Source organism: Ananas comosus, linkage group 8 (genome assembly GCF_001540865.1).
Source record: "Ananas comosus cultivar F153 linkage group 8, ASM154086v1, whole genome shotgun sequence".
Lineage (NCBI taxonomy): Eukaryota > Viridiplantae > Streptophyta > Magnoliopsida > Poales > Bromeliaceae > Ananas > Ananas comosus.
Genome location: NC_033628.1, coordinates 13,094,954 through 13,115,287, shown reverse-complemented (window position 1 = coordinate 13,115,287; position 20,334 = coordinate 13,094,954). Strand labels below are relative to the sequence as shown.

At 39.4% G+C, this 20,334-nt stretch overlaps 5 protein-coding genes across 10 annotated transcripts; 4 read left to right on the top strand and 1 right to left on the bottom strand.

The window, feature by feature from the left end:
- Positions 321-5,044, top strand: LOC109714197 (replication factor C subunit 3-like). Of its 3 annotated transcripts, XM_020238692.1 has the most exons (12): positions 321-951; positions 1,103-1,339; positions 1,732-1,842; positions 1,951-1,983; positions 2,118-2,286; positions 2,750-2,928; positions 3,017-3,153; positions 3,891-3,986; positions 4,098-4,167; positions 4,246-4,326; positions 4,463-4,583; positions 4,662-5,044. In XM_020238692.1, the coding sequence occupies exons 1-12, from the start codon at positions 397-399 to the stop codon at positions 4,733-4,735; spliced, it is 1,863 nt and encodes a 620-aa protein (XP_020094281.1). In that variant the 5' UTR covers positions 321-396; the 3' UTR covers positions 4,736-5,044. The 3 variants fall into 3 exon arrangements, with proteins under 3 accessions (XP_020094281.1, XP_020094282.1, XP_020094283.1); XM_020238693.1 differs by lacking the exon at positions 4,246-4,326; XM_020238694.1 differs by lacking the exon at positions 4,662-5,044 and having other exon boundaries at positions 4,246-4,382; positions 4,463-4,534.
- Positions 5,076-6,099, bottom strand: LOC109714200 (RING-H2 finger protein ATL29-like). Its single transcript, XM_020238696.1, has one exon. The coding sequence runs from the start codon at positions 6,027-6,029 to the stop codon at positions 5,328-5,330; it is 702 nt and encodes a 233-aa protein (XP_020094285.1). The 5' UTR covers positions 6,030-6,099; the 3' UTR covers positions 5,076-5,327.
- On the top strand, positions 6,457-9,892 carry LOC109713592 (armadillo repeat-containing protein 7-like). Of its 3 annotated transcripts, none has more exons than XM_020237718.1 (9): positions 6,457-6,614; positions 7,005-7,078; positions 7,841-7,877; positions 8,271-8,344; positions 8,438-8,531; positions 8,730-8,812; positions 9,095-9,282; positions 9,375-9,458; positions 9,535-9,892. In XM_020237718.1, exons 2-7 carry the CDS (start codon positions 7,007-7,009, stop codon positions 9,269-9,271), a joined length of 537 nt encoding a protein of 178 aa, XP_020093307.1. In that variant the 5' UTR covers positions 6,457-6,614; positions 7,005-7,006; the 3' UTR covers positions 9,272-9,282; positions 9,375-9,458; positions 9,535-9,892. The 3 variants fall into 3 exon arrangements, with proteins under 3 accessions (XP_020093307.1, XP_020093306.1, XP_020093305.1); XM_020237717.1 differs by lacking the exon at positions 7,841-7,877 and adding an exon at positions 7,319-7,355; XM_020237716.1 differs by lacking the exons at positions 6,457-6,614; positions 7,005-7,078 and adding an exon at positions 7,465-7,615.
- LOC109714512 (uncharacterized sugar kinase slr0537-like) lies at positions 11,534-14,713 on the top strand. The gene is made up of 5 exons (XM_020239184.1): positions 11,534-11,711; positions 12,260-12,522; positions 13,264-13,381; positions 13,566-13,774; positions 14,047-14,713. Exons 1-5 carry the CDS (start codon positions 11,628-11,630, stop codon positions 14,498-14,500), a joined length of 1,128 nt encoding a protein of 375 aa, XP_020094773.1. The 5' UTR covers positions 11,534-11,627; the 3' UTR covers positions 14,501-14,713.
- LOC109713909 (uncharacterized protein At2g38710-like) lies at positions 15,608-19,647 on the top strand. Of its 2 annotated transcripts, none has more exons than XM_020238195.1 (5): positions 15,608-15,904; positions 17,026-17,172; positions 18,066-18,180; positions 18,705-18,798; positions 19,157-19,647. In XM_020238195.1, exons 1-5 carry the CDS (start codon positions 15,801-15,803, stop codon positions 19,375-19,377), a joined length of 681 nt encoding a protein of 226 aa, XP_020093784.1. In that variant the 5' UTR covers positions 15,608-15,800; the 3' UTR covers positions 19,378-19,647. The 2 variants fall into 2 exon arrangements, with proteins under 2 accessions (XP_020093784.1, XP_020093785.1); XM_020238196.1 differs by having other exon boundaries at positions 15,609-15,904; positions 17,053-17,172.

The window sequence follows — 20,334 nt, the reverse complement described above, 5'->3', positions numbered from 1 at the left end:
TAATTACACTCTATTATACCAAACTTTAGTGTTATCTCCATATGATAAATTATACTATATTTTTTTTAAAAAAAACTTCATTATATTATTATATTCTATCAATTTTTATACTGTATTTAAATTTATTCGCAGCGCAATTAAGCCTTGTAATAATAATAATTTAAAAAAGTTTTAAACTAAAATTACAACAAATTGTGCCTCATAATTAATTTCCCGCCCCCGAGCGCATCCGGAACGTCTCTGTCTCCAATCGCGCGACATTCCTCACACCCCCCGTTCTCCTCCCTCGCTAACCACGCCCCGCGCCTCGACGAACCCACCCCCTCCCCGCCCACATAAGTCCGAATCCCTCTGCTTCTCCGCTCCATTCCCCGCATCTCCCCTTTTCCCCCTCCCATGGCGAAACCCTTCGTCGACGCCCCCACCCGCCGCTCCTCCGACGACCCCTCCATCTGCTCCTCCTCCTCCTCCTCCGCCTCCGCCGCCGCGGCGCTGCGCCGGAGGACGCGGCCTCCTCCGCCGCCGCCGGGGACGCTCTCCGCCTCGCTCGCCGAGGAGCGCCTCCACGAACGCTCCGTGCTCTCCGACTCCGCCCGCTGCCCCCGCCACCCCCTCCTCAACCCCTGTCGCCGGGGCCTCGGCGGCGCCGCCTCCGCCCTCTCCTTCTCCTCCGCCCTCCTCCTCAAGATCCACGACTGGGGCGCCTCCTGCTTCCTCAAGCGCGCCGGCGCTGGCGCCACCGCCACCGCCGCCGTCCCCCCTGCAGGGGAAGTGGCGGCGCCGCCCCTCGCCGCCGCGCCGAGGGATTCGACGGAGAAGAAGGGATCGAGGTTGCAGGAGCCGAGCCCTCCTCGTCAGACCGTGGTCCGATCCGAAGTGAGGCCATTGAGGGAGATCGAACCGGCGCCGGTCGGTAAAGCTGACGATGCAATCGCCACCGCAGAAAGGAAGGTGAGCCCGTCGCAAATATTTATATTAAAGAACACCTATCTGCAGCAGCTTAAGCTTTCAGAATTCAACTGTTTCATATAAGTATCAAAAGCACTGCTCTATAGCAGCTTAAGATTTTGGTTGCAAACGGTTGTTTCACGTTATTTAACAGAGCCAAAGGAATGCGAGAATGACAATGGCCGTGATCTCACCGTCGGTGTTGCCTTTGGACGAAGGGGTCCGCGCCGCCGCTGGGAACAGCCGGAAACCGAAGCTGCGGAGAGTGTCGGCAGGCTCGTCATCCTCGGCTTCGAGAGGGTCCGAATTTGTTTGGGCGAACAAGTACCAGCCCAAGAGTTTGAAGGAGTTCATCTGCAATCGGGACCACGCTGAGGTGCTATATCAGATGGTAAGTTCAGTCCATAATATTTTCGAAATTGGTTCCTAGTATACGACAAAAGATCAAATTCCTTTTAGTGTAATTCTCGATACATTATAGGCCAATAGAACGCCGCGCAGTACAAAATTCATTAACAATAATACTCTCTGCATTTTAATTTTTGTGACTAACAGAATAAGTTCATAATTGACCTTGTCAATCCGGCGTCGTTACAGGGTGATTGACTAGCGGTACCATTTAGGATACTATTGGTTACCCGCCCACTCAGGAAATGCTATATTATTTTGACCTTTCGGTGTATTGAATTAGCGGCCTTTGTCGATTTCCAATCGGCTGTTCAATTTAACGCAAATTGTGCAATTTGTTATGCTTATCATATTGTGACATCCAAAAAAGTGTAGGCAATAAAGCAGCAGTGCAGTCATTTTATATTTGAAGGCCCACCTGGGGTTGGTAAGAGTACTATGGCTCTGGCATTCCTAAGGGATGTTTTTGGTCCTGATAAGCTGAAGGTTCTTACAAATCATCTTTGTTTTTAGTTTTTTTTCCCCTATTTTATTAAAGCCTTCCTTTTGACGGCCCTATACATGGCCCTAACAGAGGTTAATTTTGTTTTACAGACAAGAAATGGGCTGAAGAGACTTGAGCTGAAGGTATTTCTTCAGCTTCCGCATTTAATTTTTCTTACTAAAGATCATTTACCCATTCTCGAAATGACTATAGAGCTAAAATCTATCATAGTTGAGAAAATTCCATATTGATATACAAATAATTCTGTGTACTCTAGGGCGAACTCGTTGCTAGCATTGACGTTAGCATGAGGATATCAGACCATCACGTCGAGGTTAATCTATCTGAGTTGCAAGGGTATGAGAAGTATGTTATAAATGCTTTGATGAATGAGACTCTCGCACTATCAGCCAAAGTTGGGAGCTGTGATCATAGTGACTGCAGAGGTACAGGAAAATTCATATTTTGGGCTGACGGCAATAGGAACACTAATCTTGTTGATAGTTGTTTTTTTTGGTTTGATTTAAAACTGAACCATATTTCAATAATGCAATTGAAGTTTCAACTTGAACATTTTAGTCTGTGAATTTTGTCTTGCGGAACAATCGGGTCCCTCCCGTATAGCCAGAGTTTCATTGACATGGCAGTTTCTTGAGATTGGTCTTGCCAGCAAATGGTACTGATGTGATGTTTTTGTTTATAAGGGAGACTAATGGAAGGACTTTATTGTCACACTGAACTAACTTCAATTACTGAATCACTGGCATTAGAACTGTAAGGCCTCTATTGAAACCACAGTCAAACTTCTGTGACTAAATTTGTTTTCTGTTGTTATTCGTGTCTCCTCTCCCGCCCCTTTTTCCTTTGAAACATACTCTTTTTGTTTATGGCTTGCTTTCTCTTCTGCAGCTGTTGTTCTCCACGAGGCTGACAAGCTCTCAAATGATGCTCAACATTACATCCGGTGGTTAATGGAGAAGTACAAAGGTTGTAATAGAATTTTCTTTTGCTGCTCTGATGCCTTAAAGCTTCAAGTAGTGAAACATCTTTGCACCACTGTAAAACTCCTGCCACCTTCTGTTGATGAGGTGATACACTTTATAGGATGACAATTTACACGTCTTCTTGGTTTTAAGCTCTATATTATTAACTGAAGCTGCTCGATTTTTTTGTTAGATAGTAGAAGTTTTGGAGTTCATTGCCAAGGAAGAGTCCATAGATTTGCCGCACCATCTTGCCAGGAAGATAGCAGATAACTCGACGCATAACCTTCGACAGGCAATTCGTTCATTTGAAGCCTCATGGAAGTCAAAGTAAGGAAGTAGCAGGAATTATTACATGCATGTTTAAGAAAATTAAAAGGAATAATAGAAAACCATGTAGAAAATTCTCAAGCTATTACAAATTTCCACATCCGCCTTCCTCACTCGGCAACCACTTAATTCTTCCTTATGTTTGAAGGTTCAAGTTGAAGTTTGCAGTATTATTTGAAAACTGAATAGAAACTTTTATTCATTTTCCCTTCTATGATCTTGAGGATGAGAATGTCTTGCTTAAGTGTTTCCATATATTTACTCTCCAAATGTATGCCTGACGTCTAATATCTCATAGTAGTATTGCCATAATACAATATTTGAGCGAAATGTAGATTAGCTAATTAATCCAACATCCCGGTAAAGAAAAAATGGCCATTTATATTTATATAATCATTCTATGCATGCCCATCTATATTTTGATCGTCTTTCTTCTTGATTATTCACTTACTATTATGATATGTTCTCATTCTTATTTTGAGTATTTATGTTGTTAACAATCTTTTGTTTTCTTGTACCTAGCCTACAACATACATTGTTGTTTAGTAAATTAGTGGCTTGTCTACTACATTCTAGTGCTTGTCTCCAATTGAAATGCTTATGTTGACCTGTCAGTATGGGAGTATCTTATTCTACAATTTTTTGTGCTATACATATACTGAATCGAATTTTTCAAAATGCTAATTTTTGTGTTCTACATAATGTGAGTTACATTCTGAATCTTGGGTTAAATGCAGTAATTCATTTACAGAAAATCAAGAGATCTTAACTGGATGGGAAGGAGATATTGCCAATATAGCTAAAAACATTGTCGAAGAGCAAAGCCCAAGGCAGTATGTAAAGTTCCTCTATCATATGTTTAACTTTCTCTGTAGAATCATTACCTATAAATTGGAAAAAGATCTTTGAAACAAAATAAAAAGAAAACTTCTTTTGGTGCACAGATTATATGTCATCCGTGGAAAGCTCAAGAAACTTATCGAGCACAATGTGTCCCCTGATTTTATTTTCAGTGTAAGCTTAGTGTTCTCGAATCCTTTTCCATACTCTTCCATGGTCATAATTTGGCCAACATTTTCTTTTGGAAGACAGATGCTTATTGTAGAACTGAAGAAGAACATGGATGAGGAGTTCAGGGATAAGATAGATGACTTATATCAGAGATATAGCAATGTAATATCCACTTTTCTCACTAGAATACTTGTAGTACAACATGCTGTCTAAAATAGGTTAGTTCAGTGACTAACATCTAGTTCCTTTTTCTTTTCTTTTTTTTTTTTTTAAAAAATTTTTTATGGGTGATTATCAGTTGAACAATTCACTTACCCTTGAGGATGGGCCCATGGCTTTCGGAGACATCAAGCAAGAAGGCTCTGGCAAAAAATATCATGACCCAAAGAGGGATGTTCAATATTTCATGAGAATCGAAGGTAAAATTTTATTGGAGTTAAATCTATGTAAATCTTTTGAGAAGGATACAGATACTGAATCTGGCTTTGTTTTAGCAGAATTTACCGCAAAGTTCATGAGCTTCTACAAGTCGATAGCCCCGAAGAGCATACCTGGAGAGGTGAACTGTTAAAATGTGAAAGTATATCACATTTTAGGATACCTATAGTATAACCACATGAAACAAGAAGTGGTTTTGAATAAAACAAGTATAAAGCTAGTTCATACAATATTTGAACTTTGCAATTCACTTGTGTGCTTCAGGGGGTTTTATATAGTGATGTACTCTTAACGAATAGCAATCTGTGCTATTATGTGTGTGTGTGTGTGTGTGTGTGTATATATATATACATATATATATATATATATATATATATATAAATGTATGTTACTATTGATCTACCAATCAAGTGAAATGATGCTATTAAATTAAGCTCGATAATTCTATATAGAAACTCGACATTTTTCTCTTCTTCCTTTTCTTTTCAACATTATTTACTTATTTTTATATGTTCTTATATGGTATTTTTACATCAGCTTGCTGTCTATCTATATACACGTAGAAGCGATACAAAACACCATGAACGACGCCTATTGAACTGCTCCTCGTCTTGATCAGACATGAGGGCAGCAAAACTAAAATACCATCTAGACATAAAAAAAAAGAAGGAAAAACACAGAAAACTAAATAAAGCAGATATAGATAAATACACCTGAGGGTGTTCTTATACTCCTCCCTCCTCCCCTCTCTCTATTGCGATCGAAAGGCTCGACGACCGCGATTTTCGGCTCCTCTCCTCCGCCTCCTCGATCGCAATCGTGTGGCTCCCACTGCTGTTGAGGTTGCTGCTATCGACAGCCACCTCATGGACGGCGATGACGGCGGCCTCGTCGGGCGGCGCCTGCAGATCAGAGCGGCAGAGGGGGCAGGTGGTGTGAGTTTCAAGCCACAAGTCGATGCATGCCGGATGGAACGCATGGCAGCACACCGTCAGCAGCCGCACGGCGTCGCTGCCTCTGAATTCTGCCAAGCACACCGCGCACTCTGCCTCACACTTCCCCTCCTGCACCCCCCTCACCGCCGCGTACGGCAGCATCGGGAATGACGCCAGGATTGCCGGGTCCAGCCCCGCCTTCGCCCCCTCGCTCCCAACCCCGGCGGGGGCTGAGGGGTCACGGGAGTGGCGACGGCGGCGGCGGATGGAAAGGCAGGCGAAGTGGAGGACGTCGCGGAGGAGGAAGATGGATAGGAAGCAAAGGAGAAGGAAGAAGAGCATGAGGACGGGGAGGAGCAGGGAGAGGGATCGGCCCTCCGACGACGGCGGGATCTCGGAGCTCGGGGCAACCGCGAGATCGGGCGGAGGAGGAGGAGGAGGAGGAGGAGGAGGGTGACGGAGGCTGCGGCGGTCTGCGGGAGGTGTCGCCATCGCCAGGTGAATCTAATTCCAGCCAGCCTCCTTATTTTTCTATGTATTCTAAATTCTCTTCAATGAAATATTTTTCTGGAAGGGGGGGTTGGAGTGTGTGGCAGGGCTTGTGGTTGAGAAAGGGGAAGGAGGGTTCGTTAGTTCGTTGGACGCCTAAACGGTTAAACGCGAAGTTCGAGATGATTGGTCGGAGCGTAATGGATCGGGTCCATCGGGATCATCCATCAACGAGTTGTTGCTATACACGAGCGGTCGTAGTGAAATTAACTAAAGTTCAAGTTGTCGCTTTTTGCAGAACATCAAGCTGAGAGCCTATGATAGGCCTAGGCCCAACAACTTGAGGATCCAGGCCCATTTTATTAGTGGGCCCGGATGGGCCCATTGCATATAATGCCTCCGTCTCTCGTTATTAGAGACGACTACGTTTCTACGCAGTTGTGTTCAAACTCTCAAATCCATCTGCAATTTTATTTTATTTTATTTTATTTTTTTGGATCGCCCAAGTTTTAGGTTCTTTGGATGTTTTCTTGCTGCTATGTAATAAATAGGTTTTAAGGATTAGGGTGTTGGGTTTAATTTGCGAAGGTATTTCGGTTTTTTCCATTGTATCCTGTTAAATTTGTCTCGATTGTTGTTTCTACGACTAATTTATTAGGGTTTGTTAATCGTTCCTTTGGATATAATTGGAGATGATGCATCTCGATTTATCCGATTGAATCATTGAACCTTTTTTTGCTGGTTAGGTTTTATGATTTCTAGTAAAAACTTGAGATCTTCCCCCTTGATTTCGTTTATATACTGTTAATTTCTTGTCTCCGCCATGGTATTTAAGATTAATTAGGGTTTGTCCATCGTTCTTAATTCTTATGGAGATAATGGTGAATCTTTGATTCATCCATCAAATTTAGTACATCTGGTTAAGTTTTTTTTATAGTTTTTAAGATTAATTAGGGTTTGTCCATCTTGATTAATTAGGGATGTTCACCAATGATCGGCGCCAAGCCGAGCGCACCGGAAGATACGGCACTCCTAGGGCCAAATACCTCCAGGTCCTCTTCTTTTCGCACATGATCTCTTTTTTGCTAGTTCTTGATCTAAATTCCTATCGCAGTTCGTGCGTCTATAGAAGATTGTAGTTGTCCTAGTTGCTGGCTCTCAACATTACGTGAATCACAAACCAAATTACTTAAATATTGTTTCCTCATGAATGATAGGGAGATTGCATCTGTTGATATGTTGGTTCGCGTAGATTGTTGCAACTGACAGCCATTACTTTTCTTCTTTTGCAGGATCTTGTGACGGAATTCCAGCAGACAACAAATGAAGGTTTGTCTTTCTGCTGTTCTGTATTGGTTCTTTTTCTTTCCTTTGCAAACCAATATTTTCGTTTCTCAGAATTGTGTGTTCGGAAAATTATGTTGCNTTGATTCATCCATCAAATTTAGTACATCTGGTTAAGTTTTTTTTATAGTTTTTAAGATTAATTAGGGTTTGTCCATCTTGATTAATTAGGGATGTTCACCAATGATCGGCGCCAAGCCGAGCGCACCGGAAGATACGGCACTCCTAGGGCCAAATACCTCCAGGTCCTCTTCTTTTCGCACATGTTCTCTTTTTTGCTAGTTCTTGATCTAAATTCCTATCACAGTTCGTGCGTCTATAGAAGATTGTAGTTGTCCAACATTACAAGAATCACAAACCAAATTACTTAAATATTGTTTCCTCATGAATGATAGGGAGATTGCATCTGTTGATATGTTGGTTCCCGTAGATTGTTGTAACCGACAGCTATTACTTTTCTTCTTTTGCAGGATCTTGTGTCGGAATTCCAGCAGACAACAAATGAAGGTTTGTCTTTCTGCTGTTCTGTATTGGTTCTTTTTCTTTCCTTTGCAAACCAATATTTTCGTTTCTCAGAATTGTGTGTTCGGAAAATTATGTTGCCCATTAGGATGTTTGGGCATAAACTTCTTCCCCTGTTCCTATTCAACTATGCAATCCTCGTCATAAAATGAGAGAAAAATCTATTTATACGTCCATTTTGGACAATCACGTATCTTATATCTTATGCTTACACTTATGTTCTTTGAAAGTTTTGGTGAAAACATCAATTGTGCATCATTGGCTAGCGGTAGTTCGTGTTTCATCCTTTATTATTGTTATTTTATGAAGATGACATCAATAATTTGTTTTAGATTGTAGAATTTGTGCTTATTCTGAAATTGAATACACATTTGGCAGAATCGAAAGAGAAAATTGCTGCCCACTTGGCCAACTTTGCGTATGATCCTTACAATTATGAATTTATGCGCCAGGTATTGAACTGAGTTAGTTTGCTTGTACATACTGAGCTTGAAATCCCCTTTTGTGCTAAAATTATTATATACATTTTTATTTTTTTTTATCAGCTCAATGTCTTGGAGCTATTTCTGGACTGCATAACAGAGCCGAATGAAAAGCTTGTTGAATTTGGTGTGGGTGGAATATGCAACTCTTGTGCCGGTAAGAAACTTTTGCTTGCATATCCGATGCATGAGATTGGACACCAAATAGTGATTTCTTTTGTTCAGACAATGAAGCAAAAGCTGCATAACCTTCGGATAAAAATCACAATTATGCAATTTACTTGAAGTTTTTCCTTGCTTTACATCAGGTTTGTTGATAGACATATTCATGACTTACATATTTACTGCATTGCAGACTCAAAGAATGCTGGGGTTATAATTCAGTGCGGCGGAATTCCATTGATTATACAATGCTTATCTAGCCCGGTTAGAAACACTGTGAGTGTTTAACTTGGAAATTTACAGAGACTGTTTTTTAAGTTTCCAGCTTCACGACTTATGAGCGCCATGAGCAACAAACAGTTGCTCCTTTTCCATAGAAGCAAATATTTTAGCTGATTATTATCTTTAAAATGTAATACATTTTGGAGCTAGGCACTCTAACTGCTGGCAACCTTCTCCTGAAGGACGGAATATGTATAATAAATATATAAAAGAAGAAGTTCCAGGAAGCAAGTTCTCAAATATTTTATCGGAAGTAACCCTGAGTATTAATGACAGGTTTATTATGCTCTTGGAGCTCTTTACTATCTGTGCAATCCTTCTTCAAGGAGAGATATACTGAAACCGGAAGTCATCAGCCTAATCAGTCAATATGCTGCGGCTGAAGCTGTTAATGTGAGCTTCAGCAATTTGGCCAAAGCATTTTTGGACAAGCATGTGGGTGAAGCTAATTGATCTGAAGAAGGGTGAGTGTTGTTTTATCTTCTGGTTCATTCCATCGATAAAGCCCTTTTCTGCATTTGTTTTTCTGGCCTTGTCTCATCTTGCTCTGCTGCAGGTGAGCTCTGCAACCGATATCTTTGACTGCAACAACCTCTCTTGTAAATGAGCAAAAAGCAAAATAAACCAGCGCGAATGCTTTGTAAGTGTATATGTAAATGGGCTTATGTTTTTGCATGTTATTTAAGTAAACACTTCTCATTCTCAACTTTGTGCAGTTAAAAGCTAGGAAGAAGGGCATTCCCCCCGAAAGTCATTTTATGAAACTCCATCAATGGAAGTGCTCTTGCTAAAGTATCGTGAAGGACTTAAAAAATTGTTGTTTTAACTATAGGTATAAGCAAAGCCATCATTACTATGACCAAAAATGCATCTTGCCATTGGAACTCTGAATTCTTTGTGATTTAGGTGAGGAAAATAGCGTCTTAAGTTTATTTAATGTCGTCAGTTCCATATCAACTCAAATCTGTTTTGTCTTTGTTCTGTGAGGTTGGGTCCTTCCATCAGCTTGAGAATTATACTATTTGAACACTTTTCTTTTCCTCATCAATAGAGTTCTTTTATTCAGTTTCTTTTTTTTTTTTTTTTTTTTACTTGGTGTTGGTGATAGTAGAAAAACAAACTGCTGATTTTTTTTTTTTTTTTTTTCCTATGATGAATAAATTGTTGCTAATTTAATTTACAAAGATGGACTTGTTGCTTAAGATTTGCTCTCCTAGTCATGGTTGTGAGAAAGTCTTTGCTAAAAATCATGTCAAAGTAGTATTCTTATCATATATAGGTTTTTTAGATCCAATATTGACAGTCCTAAGATTACAAAGAGATGAGACTATCTTAATCTCAACAGCCAATCACTCTCAGGTTCAAGCCATTGCTGCAAAACTCTCATTAATAAACATGATTGGTACAAAACTCTCTTTGATAAATGTAATTTACTTCTATTATTTAAGCTGAAATGAATTTGTTAGTTTGTCATTGGTGATGAGTTGTGCGACAAATTCCTCTGATGCTTTTCCGTAGTAGAGGAATCAGGCAGTTATTGTGAAGTCATTGTTGAATCTATAATTGGAATATGTTTATAGACCATTTTGAAATAGACCTTTTTAACTCTCTTTTTTTTCTTTTTTTTTCTTTTTATAGTTTGAGTGGAGAGCTTGTCTAGCACATAATGCGTCACATTGTTTAATTGTTATTACTTGTTGCATGTTAAAGGAACATACAGTTTCCTAAAGCCGAAAAGTTACAACAAAGTCGTCCAATTAAATAAAACTATCTTAACAAAAAAGTTTTATATTGACAATTCTTTTTATTTAAAGTTACTATTAATAGAAATATTTTTTCCCTTCAATTGACCTGTAGAAAAAAAAAATCAAAATATTCATAGCCAGTTATAGGTTTTATTGGGTAACAACATCCTAAACCGAGAGAGATTTTATTATCTATATCTCTACCTATTCATTAATTTTCATGACTAAATTCTACAGGTCAATTGAAGGGAAAAAATATTTCTATTAATAGTAACTTTAAATAAAAAGAATTGTCAATATAAAACTTTTTTGTTAAGATAGTTTTATTTAATTGGACGACTTTGTTGTAACTTTTCGGCTTTAGGAAACTGTATGTTCCTTTAACATGCAACAAGTAATAACAATTAAACAATGTGACGCATTATGTGCTAGACAAGCTCTCCACTCAAACTATAAAAAGAAAAAAAAAGAAAAAAAAGAGAGTTAAAAAGGTCTATTTCAAAATGGTCTATAAACATATTCCAATTATAGATTCAACAATGACTTCACAATAACTGCCTGATTCCTCTACTACGGAAAAGCATCAGAGGAATTTGTCGCACAACTCATCACCAATGACAAACTAACAAATTCATTTCAGCTTAAATAATAGAAGTAAATTACATTTATCAAAGAGAGTTTTGTACCAATCATGTTTATTAATGAGAGTTTTGCAGCAATGGCTTGAACCTGAGAGTGATTGGCTGTTGAGATTAAGATAGTCTCATCTCTTTGTAATCTTAGGACTGTCAATATTGGATCTAAAAAACCTATATATGATAAGAATACTACTTTGACATGATTTTTAGCAAAGACTTTCTCACAACCATGACTAGGAGAGCAAATCTTAAGCAACAAGTCCATCTTTGTAAATTAAATTAGCAACAATTTATTCATCATAGGAAAAAAAAAAAAAAAAAACAGNTGGCCCTAGCCGTGGGTCTTCGACGAGGGCTCTTTGCCTCTTGGGAGAAGGTGGGACGGGGAGCGAGAGCGAGGGAGAGGAGGAGCAAGATGGGGTGGTGATGGAGGAGGAGGAGGAAAAGGCGGAGATGATGGCCTCTGCGGCGCCGGAGAGATGGGACGTGTTGGGTCTCGGACAAGCCATGGTATCCGCTTCTCCTCATGCTTATTCCTTTGCGTGTTTCTCTTCTGATTACCTTATTGGGTTTGCTAAAAAGGTGTCTTTGTTGCATTTTTGGCTTAAAAATTGCCCCCTTTTTTTTTAAAGGGGAAAAGAAACTATTCTGTTGTTCGTGGGAATTGCTCGGTTTCAAGTTGTCGTGAAATTTTAGTTTTGAGGTGTGATGATGCATCTTATATGTGTATCCGATTGCTCTATCTAGTGATGTATAGATCAGAGCTATTAATCGAAATCAATTTGTTTACGTGTTCTAATGGTAGAGATTAGATTTTGCATGTTAAGCCGCCGCGCTAGCACTCTCTTGCAATTGTTGTTGCGCTTCTTGAGTTGGACACAGCAATTTTGTTGCTTTGTAGGGCCGGTTCTGAATATTCACTTGTAGTTAAATAAAAAAAAAAAAAAGAATAACAGATTCATTTCAATTGAATTTTGTTCTTTCTAGCTAGCCTGCTAAATTCTGAACCACATAGCTAAATTGACTAAAACCTTCGAAATCCTCTCGTGCTTTATTAGGTTGACTTTTCCGGCGTGGTCGACGACGAGTTCTTGAAGAGAGTGGGCATGGAGAAGGGCACAAGAAAAGTGGTCAATCACGAGGAGAGGGGCCACGTTTTGCGGGCCATGGATGGCTGCAGCTACAAGGCTGCAGCCGGAGGATCTCTTTCTAATACGTTGGTAGCTTTGGCCAGACTAGGTAGCCGATCATTCAGCGGCCCTGACTTACGTGTAGCCATGGCAGGCAGTGTCGGCAGTGACCCACTGGGTGGTTTCTACAGGTAACGATATATTCAATTTTCCTATTTGGATATGCTTGCTAAGTATTTTTGTTGTTGAAGTCTTGAAAGTTTCTATAATATGATATGACATGATATGAAAGTTTGGAGTATTAGCTTTCCTCTTTCGGACCATTCAGTTGACTATAATAATACCACGAGTTTCTATCGAGGACCTGTATCATCACTTCTTCTTCTTTTTGTGCAGTCCATCAATACACCTGAAACATCTAACACTCTTATTAAGGATCTCCGAAATTTGTTTGTCATACTGGGAGGAGCCTTAGATTTTGTTTCATGTTGCTCTTTGAGTTTGTGTTTCTGCAGGCGATGAAACAGTTATAAACTAAGTAATTAAAATCTTATAAATCTTATCTTTCTTACAATCATACTCCTTTCAAGTTTTCATCGCTAATTAATATGTCTGTGACAGTTCATATTGTTGCTTGTAGATTGCAGATCCCTGAACTGCAGACCTAAGGTGAATATTGTCAAGTATATATTTGTTATGTCTCATCACATGCCTTTTTCTTAACAAAATGACATTTGGATTCTTCACATTAAGTGATTTTTGACTTATAATTGAAAACCATGGAATGGCAATCAACCAACTTCTTTTTTGGGACTTCAAATTTAAAACTGCTCGAGTGATTCGAATTACCTATCTACTAGAAGCTGATGGGATGATGGGATATTGAACGAGAACATGAGTTTGACTGATAAACTATGTCTCCCAATTTTCAGATCTAAGCTTCGCCGCGCAAATGTACATTTCCTTTCTAAACCCGTCAGAGACGGAACTACTGGAACGGTTATAGTTCTCACTACTCCGGATGCTCAACGTACTATGCTTGCATATCAGGTTAGTTCCTTTTCTATTAACATTGTACTTTGAGTTTAATCTCAATCTTTTACTAGTTTTGTGTCTCTAGGCAAATTTCTAATCTAGTTAGCTGCCTTAAGTGACTGAATAGATGCAAATAGTTTACTTTTAAACTAGACGATATCTTTAGGTGATATCTAATGCTTTCCTCTATATTTTACAGGGAACATCGTCTACTATCGACTATGATCCATACTTGGCTAGCATAATCTCTAAAACAAATGTACTTGTCATAGAAGGTTATCTATTCGAACTCCCTCACACAATCGAAACTATCAAGAAAGCCTGCCAAGACGCTCACAGGAATGGGGCCCTAATTGCTGTCACAGCGTCTGATATATCATGTATCAAGAGATGCTATGACCACTTCCGGTAAGCCTCGAAATTTACTTCACTCTTGAAAGCAAAAGCTTCAAGAAGCTAGACATTTGGCTAACAAATACTCTGGAGCTCTTGCTGTGGCAGGGCGCTGAAATGAGCCTTTAAGTCCTACAAGCAAAAGTCTACATTTTAAGCTTCTGCTTCTGTTCTGTAGAGAACTCTAGTGCTTCTTCGGGCACCTCCACCCGAACAGGTCTTCTATTTAGCATACTGAGACAAAACAACTAGATATTTGATATTATGCCTATCTTGAATATCTACAGGGAAATTATAGGAAACTATGCAGACATTTTATTTGCCAACACGAACGAAGCAAGGGCCTTCTGCGACTTGACATCGACAGAAAGCCCCATGTCAGCGGCTCGATACTTGAGCCATTTCATACCTTTGGTCTCTGTCACGGACGGGCCGCAAGGATCCTATATAGGAGTGAAAGGCGAAGCCATATACATTCCTCCTTCTCCTTGTATACCTGTAGACACTTGTGGTGCCGGCGATGCTTATGCCTCAGGTATGCTGTATGGTATTCTCAGAGGGGCCTCGGATTTGAAGGGAATGGGGATGCTCGCCTCTCGGGTGGCGGCGGTTGTGGTGGGCCAGCAGGGGACGCGACTTAGGGTTCAAGATGCTTATGGATTAGCCGAGTCATTTGCGTTTCATCTTGATAGCTTAAATGTTTGCTCGGATATGGAATCAGATCATATTTCCAGCCTATGATTTTTGTTAGGACAAAGGGGAAATGATTTTTAATTGAATCCAATTCATGTTGTGCGCTAGAATCTGTATATATTGTACTGCTATAAGAATTCGTCGGGGACATATTCTAATTTAAAGTTTAGTGGAGCGGTCCCTTTATTCATAGTTTACTGAGTATTTCACTTCATTTATATGGTGTATCTTACATTAGGAATAACAAGTTTGATTTCAACTTATCTTGTTAATAGATTATCTGTGATTTTCATTTAGTATGACAATGATAAAATCTTTTAACTTTTGGTAATTGTAATATTCTAATTAGTCGGAAATTTCGGATGATTCTATAATTTCACCAGTATCTCTTGCAACTTTTCAATTAGAGTTGTATGTCGATAAATTTATGTTTTCAATGGAACATGAGACGCATTTTCGAAATATATTACGAAGGCCCAACGGCTACGATGCTCTGTGTTCTTTGCTCTTTTTTTTTTTCTTTTTTTCTTTTTTTTTGGTGGTGGTGGTGTTGTTGTTGGTAACTCCTGTTCTATCAGCTTCTGGAATTTGTTTGCTATCATTAATGAGAAAACTAGATTGCCTACGCTGAGTTGGATCAAATGGGTGTTGGATCTTTATTGGATCCTGATCGGGTGGTGGGTGGTGGGTAAGGAATCCACCGTCCGACTAGTCCACCGCACACTGTCGCAGCCCGAAGATCAACGGTGCTCATCCGATAGCAGAAATTATTGGACGGTGGATCTCAGGCGTCCGCATGCGCCGCCGTTCGGAGGATTGTTTAGCTCTCTCCAACGAACGGGTCGGGTGGGTCCCCTCTATTTCGTAATTGGGCTTCTTCCTTTTCGGGTGTGGTAGGTCCATAGCACCGCTCTAATCCACTACGACGCTAATTTCTCTCACTTTTCTAATCTTTTTGCTATCGCATCATGCACACGATACACCGATTCCGTCCAATAACTTGGCGCCACGTGGCACGATTCTTTAGCTTCCACGCTCACACCCGATCCTCACCCCGCGTAAATGTTCCAAATTTCGACGTCACCGTGTCACTTTCCCTTCGCCTCCCAATCATCCCGAAACGTACAACTCACCCCTCCCTATATATTAATCCTAAGCTCCGATCGAGAGTTCCTTCCCCCATTTCGCCCTCTTCTTCGCCTCCTCTGAAACCCTAGAGCAAGAAGAAGAAGAAGAAGAAGAAGAGGAGAGGGGGCCGGAGTCCGATACGATCCCTCGGCGATCGCCTTTCCCCCGGAGCTCGCGTTCGATCCCCGTCGATCCCGCTGCGTCGCAAGCGATCTCCAAAATGGTGTCGGCGAACCGCGAAATGGTGGTCTACTGCTTCGACACCCTCGTCGCCCACTACAACAAGGAGCTGCCGCCTCCCCCGGACTTCGAAGAAGGCCACCAGTAAGGATCGCCCCGCTAAATTTAAGATTCGATCGAATGCTAGTTTTCTTATGATGCGATCGTGTGGGAATCGGTGTGATTTGGGGATAGTTGTTTTTCTCTTTATTTTGGTTCTATCGATACTTTGCTTCTTCGATTGTTTAAGTGTTGCTTATTGAGCGTTGATTCTGTCAAAAAAAAGAGGTTCTTTTTAATATGCATAATGGATAATATATTGATAAAACATTGACATCGTACAAAAAGAGAGTTTCATTACTCGAAACATCCTATATTTACTGGGGATACTTAATTTACCGAGTAGTACAACTAGGATTGTTCAAAGATTTTAACTTAGATCGAGTCAAAAGTATAATTTTCAAGTAATGCTTTTACTTTTAATCTTCTTCCTATAGTCTATTCATCTCAAGTTCAATGTTTCATCTTTTGAGACTGTGAGTCAATTAGTCATGAACATGTGCCAATGTTGTCATGTCAAGTGAAGAAAGGCCATTTCTGCCTGAGCTTGCTTTTCATCATTTCGGCATGCGCAGAATCAAATCCATGTTTGAATGTTCTTATGTAGTTACTTTTGTACCAATCATTATTCATCTTGTTCACTCAATCTTAATGCTCAAATCATTCTCTTTTCCATTAATAATGTCTTGCTTTCAAGGTTCTTCCTTCGTGTTAATGGAGTCTTTTGTACTACTAACTAATAGTGCTTTAGATTCCGAGCCGACTTATTGTTCTCAAATGCTGTCACATGCTCAAGGAATAAATAAGAAACAGAGCATCGTTGTATTTGAGCAGATGCTACATATTTCTTAATCCTGTTAAACCTTTTTAATGAAATATTATGTTTGCGATTGGTGAAATTTTATATAAATTTCAGATTTTGTTGAGGTTCTTTGTTGTATACATGTTTGTAGGTTGCAAACAACTTCTGTATTTACTATATGCCCACATATTCCGCTCACTGTTTGTTGGAGACTTTTCGTAGGTATATGATTGAGAGTTTATGCTCAAGGATTTTAACCTTGCATCGGTTGTTTGTTAGGGTAATTAATGTTTCGATTTTGTACGATTGTAGTTTTGAAATCCTTGGCTATTAGTATATTTGTTTTTTTTTTTTTTTTGTCAAGTCAGTTTGAAGAAATTTCTGATTGCAGCCCATTATTTGTCACATGGAAGAAAGCACTCAATGGTTCAGAACCGCGCCTACGAGGATGCATAGGATCTTTGGAGGCCCGTGGCTTGATCAATGGTTTTAAGGATTATGCATTAGCTAGGTAGGTTTTTTCTTGTGTGGTACACTTATGCTCAGAATATTTTGTTGAAATGTTATAAATATTAATATGGCTAATTCTGTATCTAAACATATGAAAGTTTCTTGGTTTCCGATTACTTGCTTACTATTTCTTATTTATGATTTGTTAAATACAGGATTATTATTTGTTCTTTTCTCTTAAGACAGGTGAAAATCGTTGTAGCTTATGACCTTCTTTTGTCAAGGGAAATCAGTTAATTATTATTGTGTTATATATGTCTAATGCCATAAATATGATATGAATTTTTTGAATATAGTGAGCTATTTTCTTTTCAGTTTTTGCTTTTATGGCAAGGTTGGAAGTTCACAACAGTGTTCAAAGCCTGAGAAAGCTCTAAACAAGGAGTTCGCCTGTGTTCTGGATCTTCCGAGGATAACCTAACACCTTTCAACTGAAGTGAAAACAATGTAGATTAAGTACAAACACATGTGACATGTGAGTAATGTGGAATGTGGCTGGCCATGATGTTTTGGAGAGTTGGACAGTAGGAAACCTCTTTAATTTTCTCTCTATTGTGCATTCTAAATTCTGAAGTAGACATTTTTTAACTTCTTGTTCATATGGCTGTTCACTTTTATCATGGTGGACTGTCAGCAGCTTCTTAGTGATTAAATATTATATTTCATCTCTCAGTCTTACATTTATGTCCTTTTCTGTATTGATGAATTATGATCCGAGTAATCCCCTCTTCTAATTATAGAAGGAAGCTTCTCACTTGTAAAAAGAAGCTAGTGTGCCTGCTAACTCAATTCCTATGTGCTAGCTTGTGTTACAACATCACTTGCCTGTCATTACTACTTTTTATGTGCAAATAATCTGTTCTAGTAAGAATGTACTAACTTCTATTTTTATAGTGCTCTGAGAGACCGCCGCTTTTCCCCTATACAAGCTAAAGAGTTACCCTATTTGGAATGCACGGTGTCCGTACTAACCAACTACGAAACTGCTCAGGACTACCTTGAATGGGAGGTTTGCTGCTATTCTTAGTGTTTTCAGCTGTATTCTTTTTCTTTTATAAATCCTGCATGGGTAAGTAAATCATCTTGTTCTTCTAACATATCAAAATGGGGTTTTGTGCCATAGCCTGGATGATTGATTCTAGATGGCTTATTATCGGCCACTTGTATGAGTTATTTATTTGTGGGAGACAAGTTAAACACCTAGCTGGTATAGCAAAGGGACAAGCTGAGGGTCAAACTACTAGATGATTGTCAAATGAGAAAGTATATATTTTGCTAATTAATAGGCCTTCAGTAGGAATTACTAGTATGTTATGATCTATATGATCAACCCCGAGTAATATGCAATTTAATTAAGTGTTCCCCAAATTCTTCTTTCACAAAATATACACTAAGAATTGCTTGTTGTCTTGCCAATTAATAGGTTCTACTTTGCTCGTCTGTTCTCTGTCTTTATTTTAGTCCCACCTGTTGTTTAAGAACTTTTAGTTACAAAGGCTTTCGTTTAACTAAAATTTATGTTCTATCATGCAGATTGGAAAGCATGGTTTAATCATTGAATTCACTGACCCTAGTAAAAACACAAGGCACAGTGCCACTTACTTGCCTGAGGTTGCTGCTCACGAAGGTGAAGTCCTTAACTGGATGCCAAAAAGTCCTATTTTCTATAGCAAGGTCACCAGTTCGGCCTTTATTCCTATTTTCTATAGGAAGGTCCAAGTTATTTATAGTTCCCACTTATCTGATCCAGAGGATGTGATACCCTGGTGTTGGTTGTGGAGTCATAGAACCGTGAAAAATTAGAAAACCTTGAATGTTGAGATGGAAACCAGAAGATAGAAATGGTTTCTAACTGATTTCACTATTTTTACTTAGCTCCCTTACAATACTTTGCTTGCAGATTTTGATTCTTCAGATATAATTTTTTTTTTAATATTTTTAACAAATTCAAATCTTATTAGTTCGTGCCTATTACTCTCTACTAGGTTGGACGAAGGTAGAAACAATCGACTCATTGATGAGGAAAGCAGGTTATAATGGCACCATCAACGAGCCACTTAGGAAGAATCTTCGTGTTACACGCTATCAGAGCACATTATTTACGATGCACTATGGTGAGTATGCCTCATATGTGAAGGGCACGAGAGGTGCAGCCCCCACAGTTAATGGGGCTCCGATTACTAACGGGTTCAAACCCAACCATTGATTCACCTGGATCAGCTTTATTTGTTGAAGCTGTTTTGGTGATATTGATTCCATTAAGAAGCAGCTGTGTGGTGAGAATTTGTTTTTAATTCCACCACATATGCTCATTTATCTGCTATCATTTAATGTTTATGGACTACTTAAGGGACTGAAGAATGGGAAGGTGGCAAGTTCCACCATTAGATTGTGATGTTAGGGATAAATCAGTTCCGTTATGCTGTATCAACTTAAGATATCTTTATCTTATTTAAGATTTACGTGTTTTCTCTAAGTATTTGTAATTTTAGAATTTCCATATTATTATAGTTCGCAGCTGCGCCGGACAAGCCAAGCACGTTCTCAATGCAATTGCATGACTACTAACTCAACAGTTAACACTGTGCCTTGATATGCTTTTTTATGTGCAGGATAGTAGGTTATAGTCGTCTTGTTAACTGATGATCGCTATAATGCATGCCTAGTTTGGATATCCTAAAATTCTGAAAGCATTTGGAGCTCCCTTCCTCTGATATACTTTGGTGATGCTAACAATAACAGGGGAAACCTCTCTAGTATTCAGCATGACGCTTCTCGGGTAAAGATCATCATTTTCATTTCGTTTCCATTTGTAACTAGAGAACCTGCTACTAAACTAGGTGAGTGCCTTTTTATTTTTTTACCCCTAAACTAGGTGAGAGTTGAAATGAGTATTTGAGCCGGAAGAGCAGAGAGTCCTCTGTAGCCTTTTCACAATAGCTGTTGAGCAAGTTCAACAAAATTTGTGGTGTATTAAATCGATATAATAACATGCTAAAGAACAAGGTCCAAGGAAGTTATTTGCGAAGCTCATGACCACAATAAAAGGGCAGGTGCTGAGTTTAGTTTGGTATCAACCAATCTTAGTCCCGGGGTGGGTCCGAGCGGGCCCGACCTAATCCGATCAATTTCCAAGTTATGAACCCGTCGGATCCTCCCGAAC

Bases quoted from the DNA above. Each gene is read 5' to 3' on its own strand.
- LOC109714197 (XM_020238692.1), top strand. From the start codon at position 397: ATGGCGAAACCCTTCGTCGACGCCCCCACCCGCCGCTCCTCCGACGAC. The intron at 952-1,102 runs GTGAGCCCGTCG...GTTATTTAACAG, and splicing joins TCGCCACCGCAGAAAGGAAG to AGCCAAAGGAATGCGAGAAT. The intron at 4,327-4,462 runs GTAATATCCACT...GGTGATTATCAG, and splicing joins TATATCAGAGATATAGCAAT to TTGAACAATTCACTTACCCT.
- LOC109714200 (XM_020238696.1), bottom strand. From the start codon at position 6,029: ATGGCGACACCTCCCGCAGACCGCCGCAGCCTCCGTCACCCTCCTCCT.
- LOC109713592 (XM_020237718.1), top strand. From the start codon at position 7,007: ATGTTCACCAATGATCGGCGCCAAGCCGAGCGCACCGGAAGATACGGC. The intron at 8,532-8,729 runs GTAAGAAACTTT...ACTGCATTGCAG, and splicing joins AATATGCAACTCTTGTGCCG to ACTCAAAGAATGCTGGGGTT. The intron at 8,813-9,094 runs GTGAGTGTTTAA...TATTAATGACAG, and splicing joins CTAGCCCGGTTAGAAACACT to GTTTATTATGCTCTTGGAGC.
- LOC109714512 (XM_020239184.1), top strand. From the start codon at position 11,628: ATGGAGGAGGAGGAGGAAAAGGCGGAGATGATGGCCTCTGCGGCGCCG. The intron at 11,712-12,259 runs GTATCCGCTTCT...GTGCTTTATTAG, and splicing joins TGGGTCTCGGACAAGCCATG to GTTGACTTTTCCGGCGTGGT. The intron at 13,775-14,046 runs GTAAGCCTCGAA...GAATATCTACAG, and splicing joins AGATGCTATGACCACTTCCG to GGAAATTATAGGAAACTATG.
- LOC109713909 (XM_020238195.1), top strand. From the start codon at position 15,801: ATGGTGTCGGCGAACCGCGAAATGGTGGTCTACTGCTTCGACACCCTC. The intron at 15,905-17,025 runs GTAAGGATCGCC...TTTTTTGTCAAG, and splicing joins GACTTCGAAGAAGGCCACCA to TCAGTTTGAAGAAATTTCTG. The intron at 17,173-18,065 runs GTAGGTTTTTTC...CTATTTTTATAG, and splicing joins AAGGATTATGCATTAGCTAG to TGCTCTGAGAGACCGCCGCT.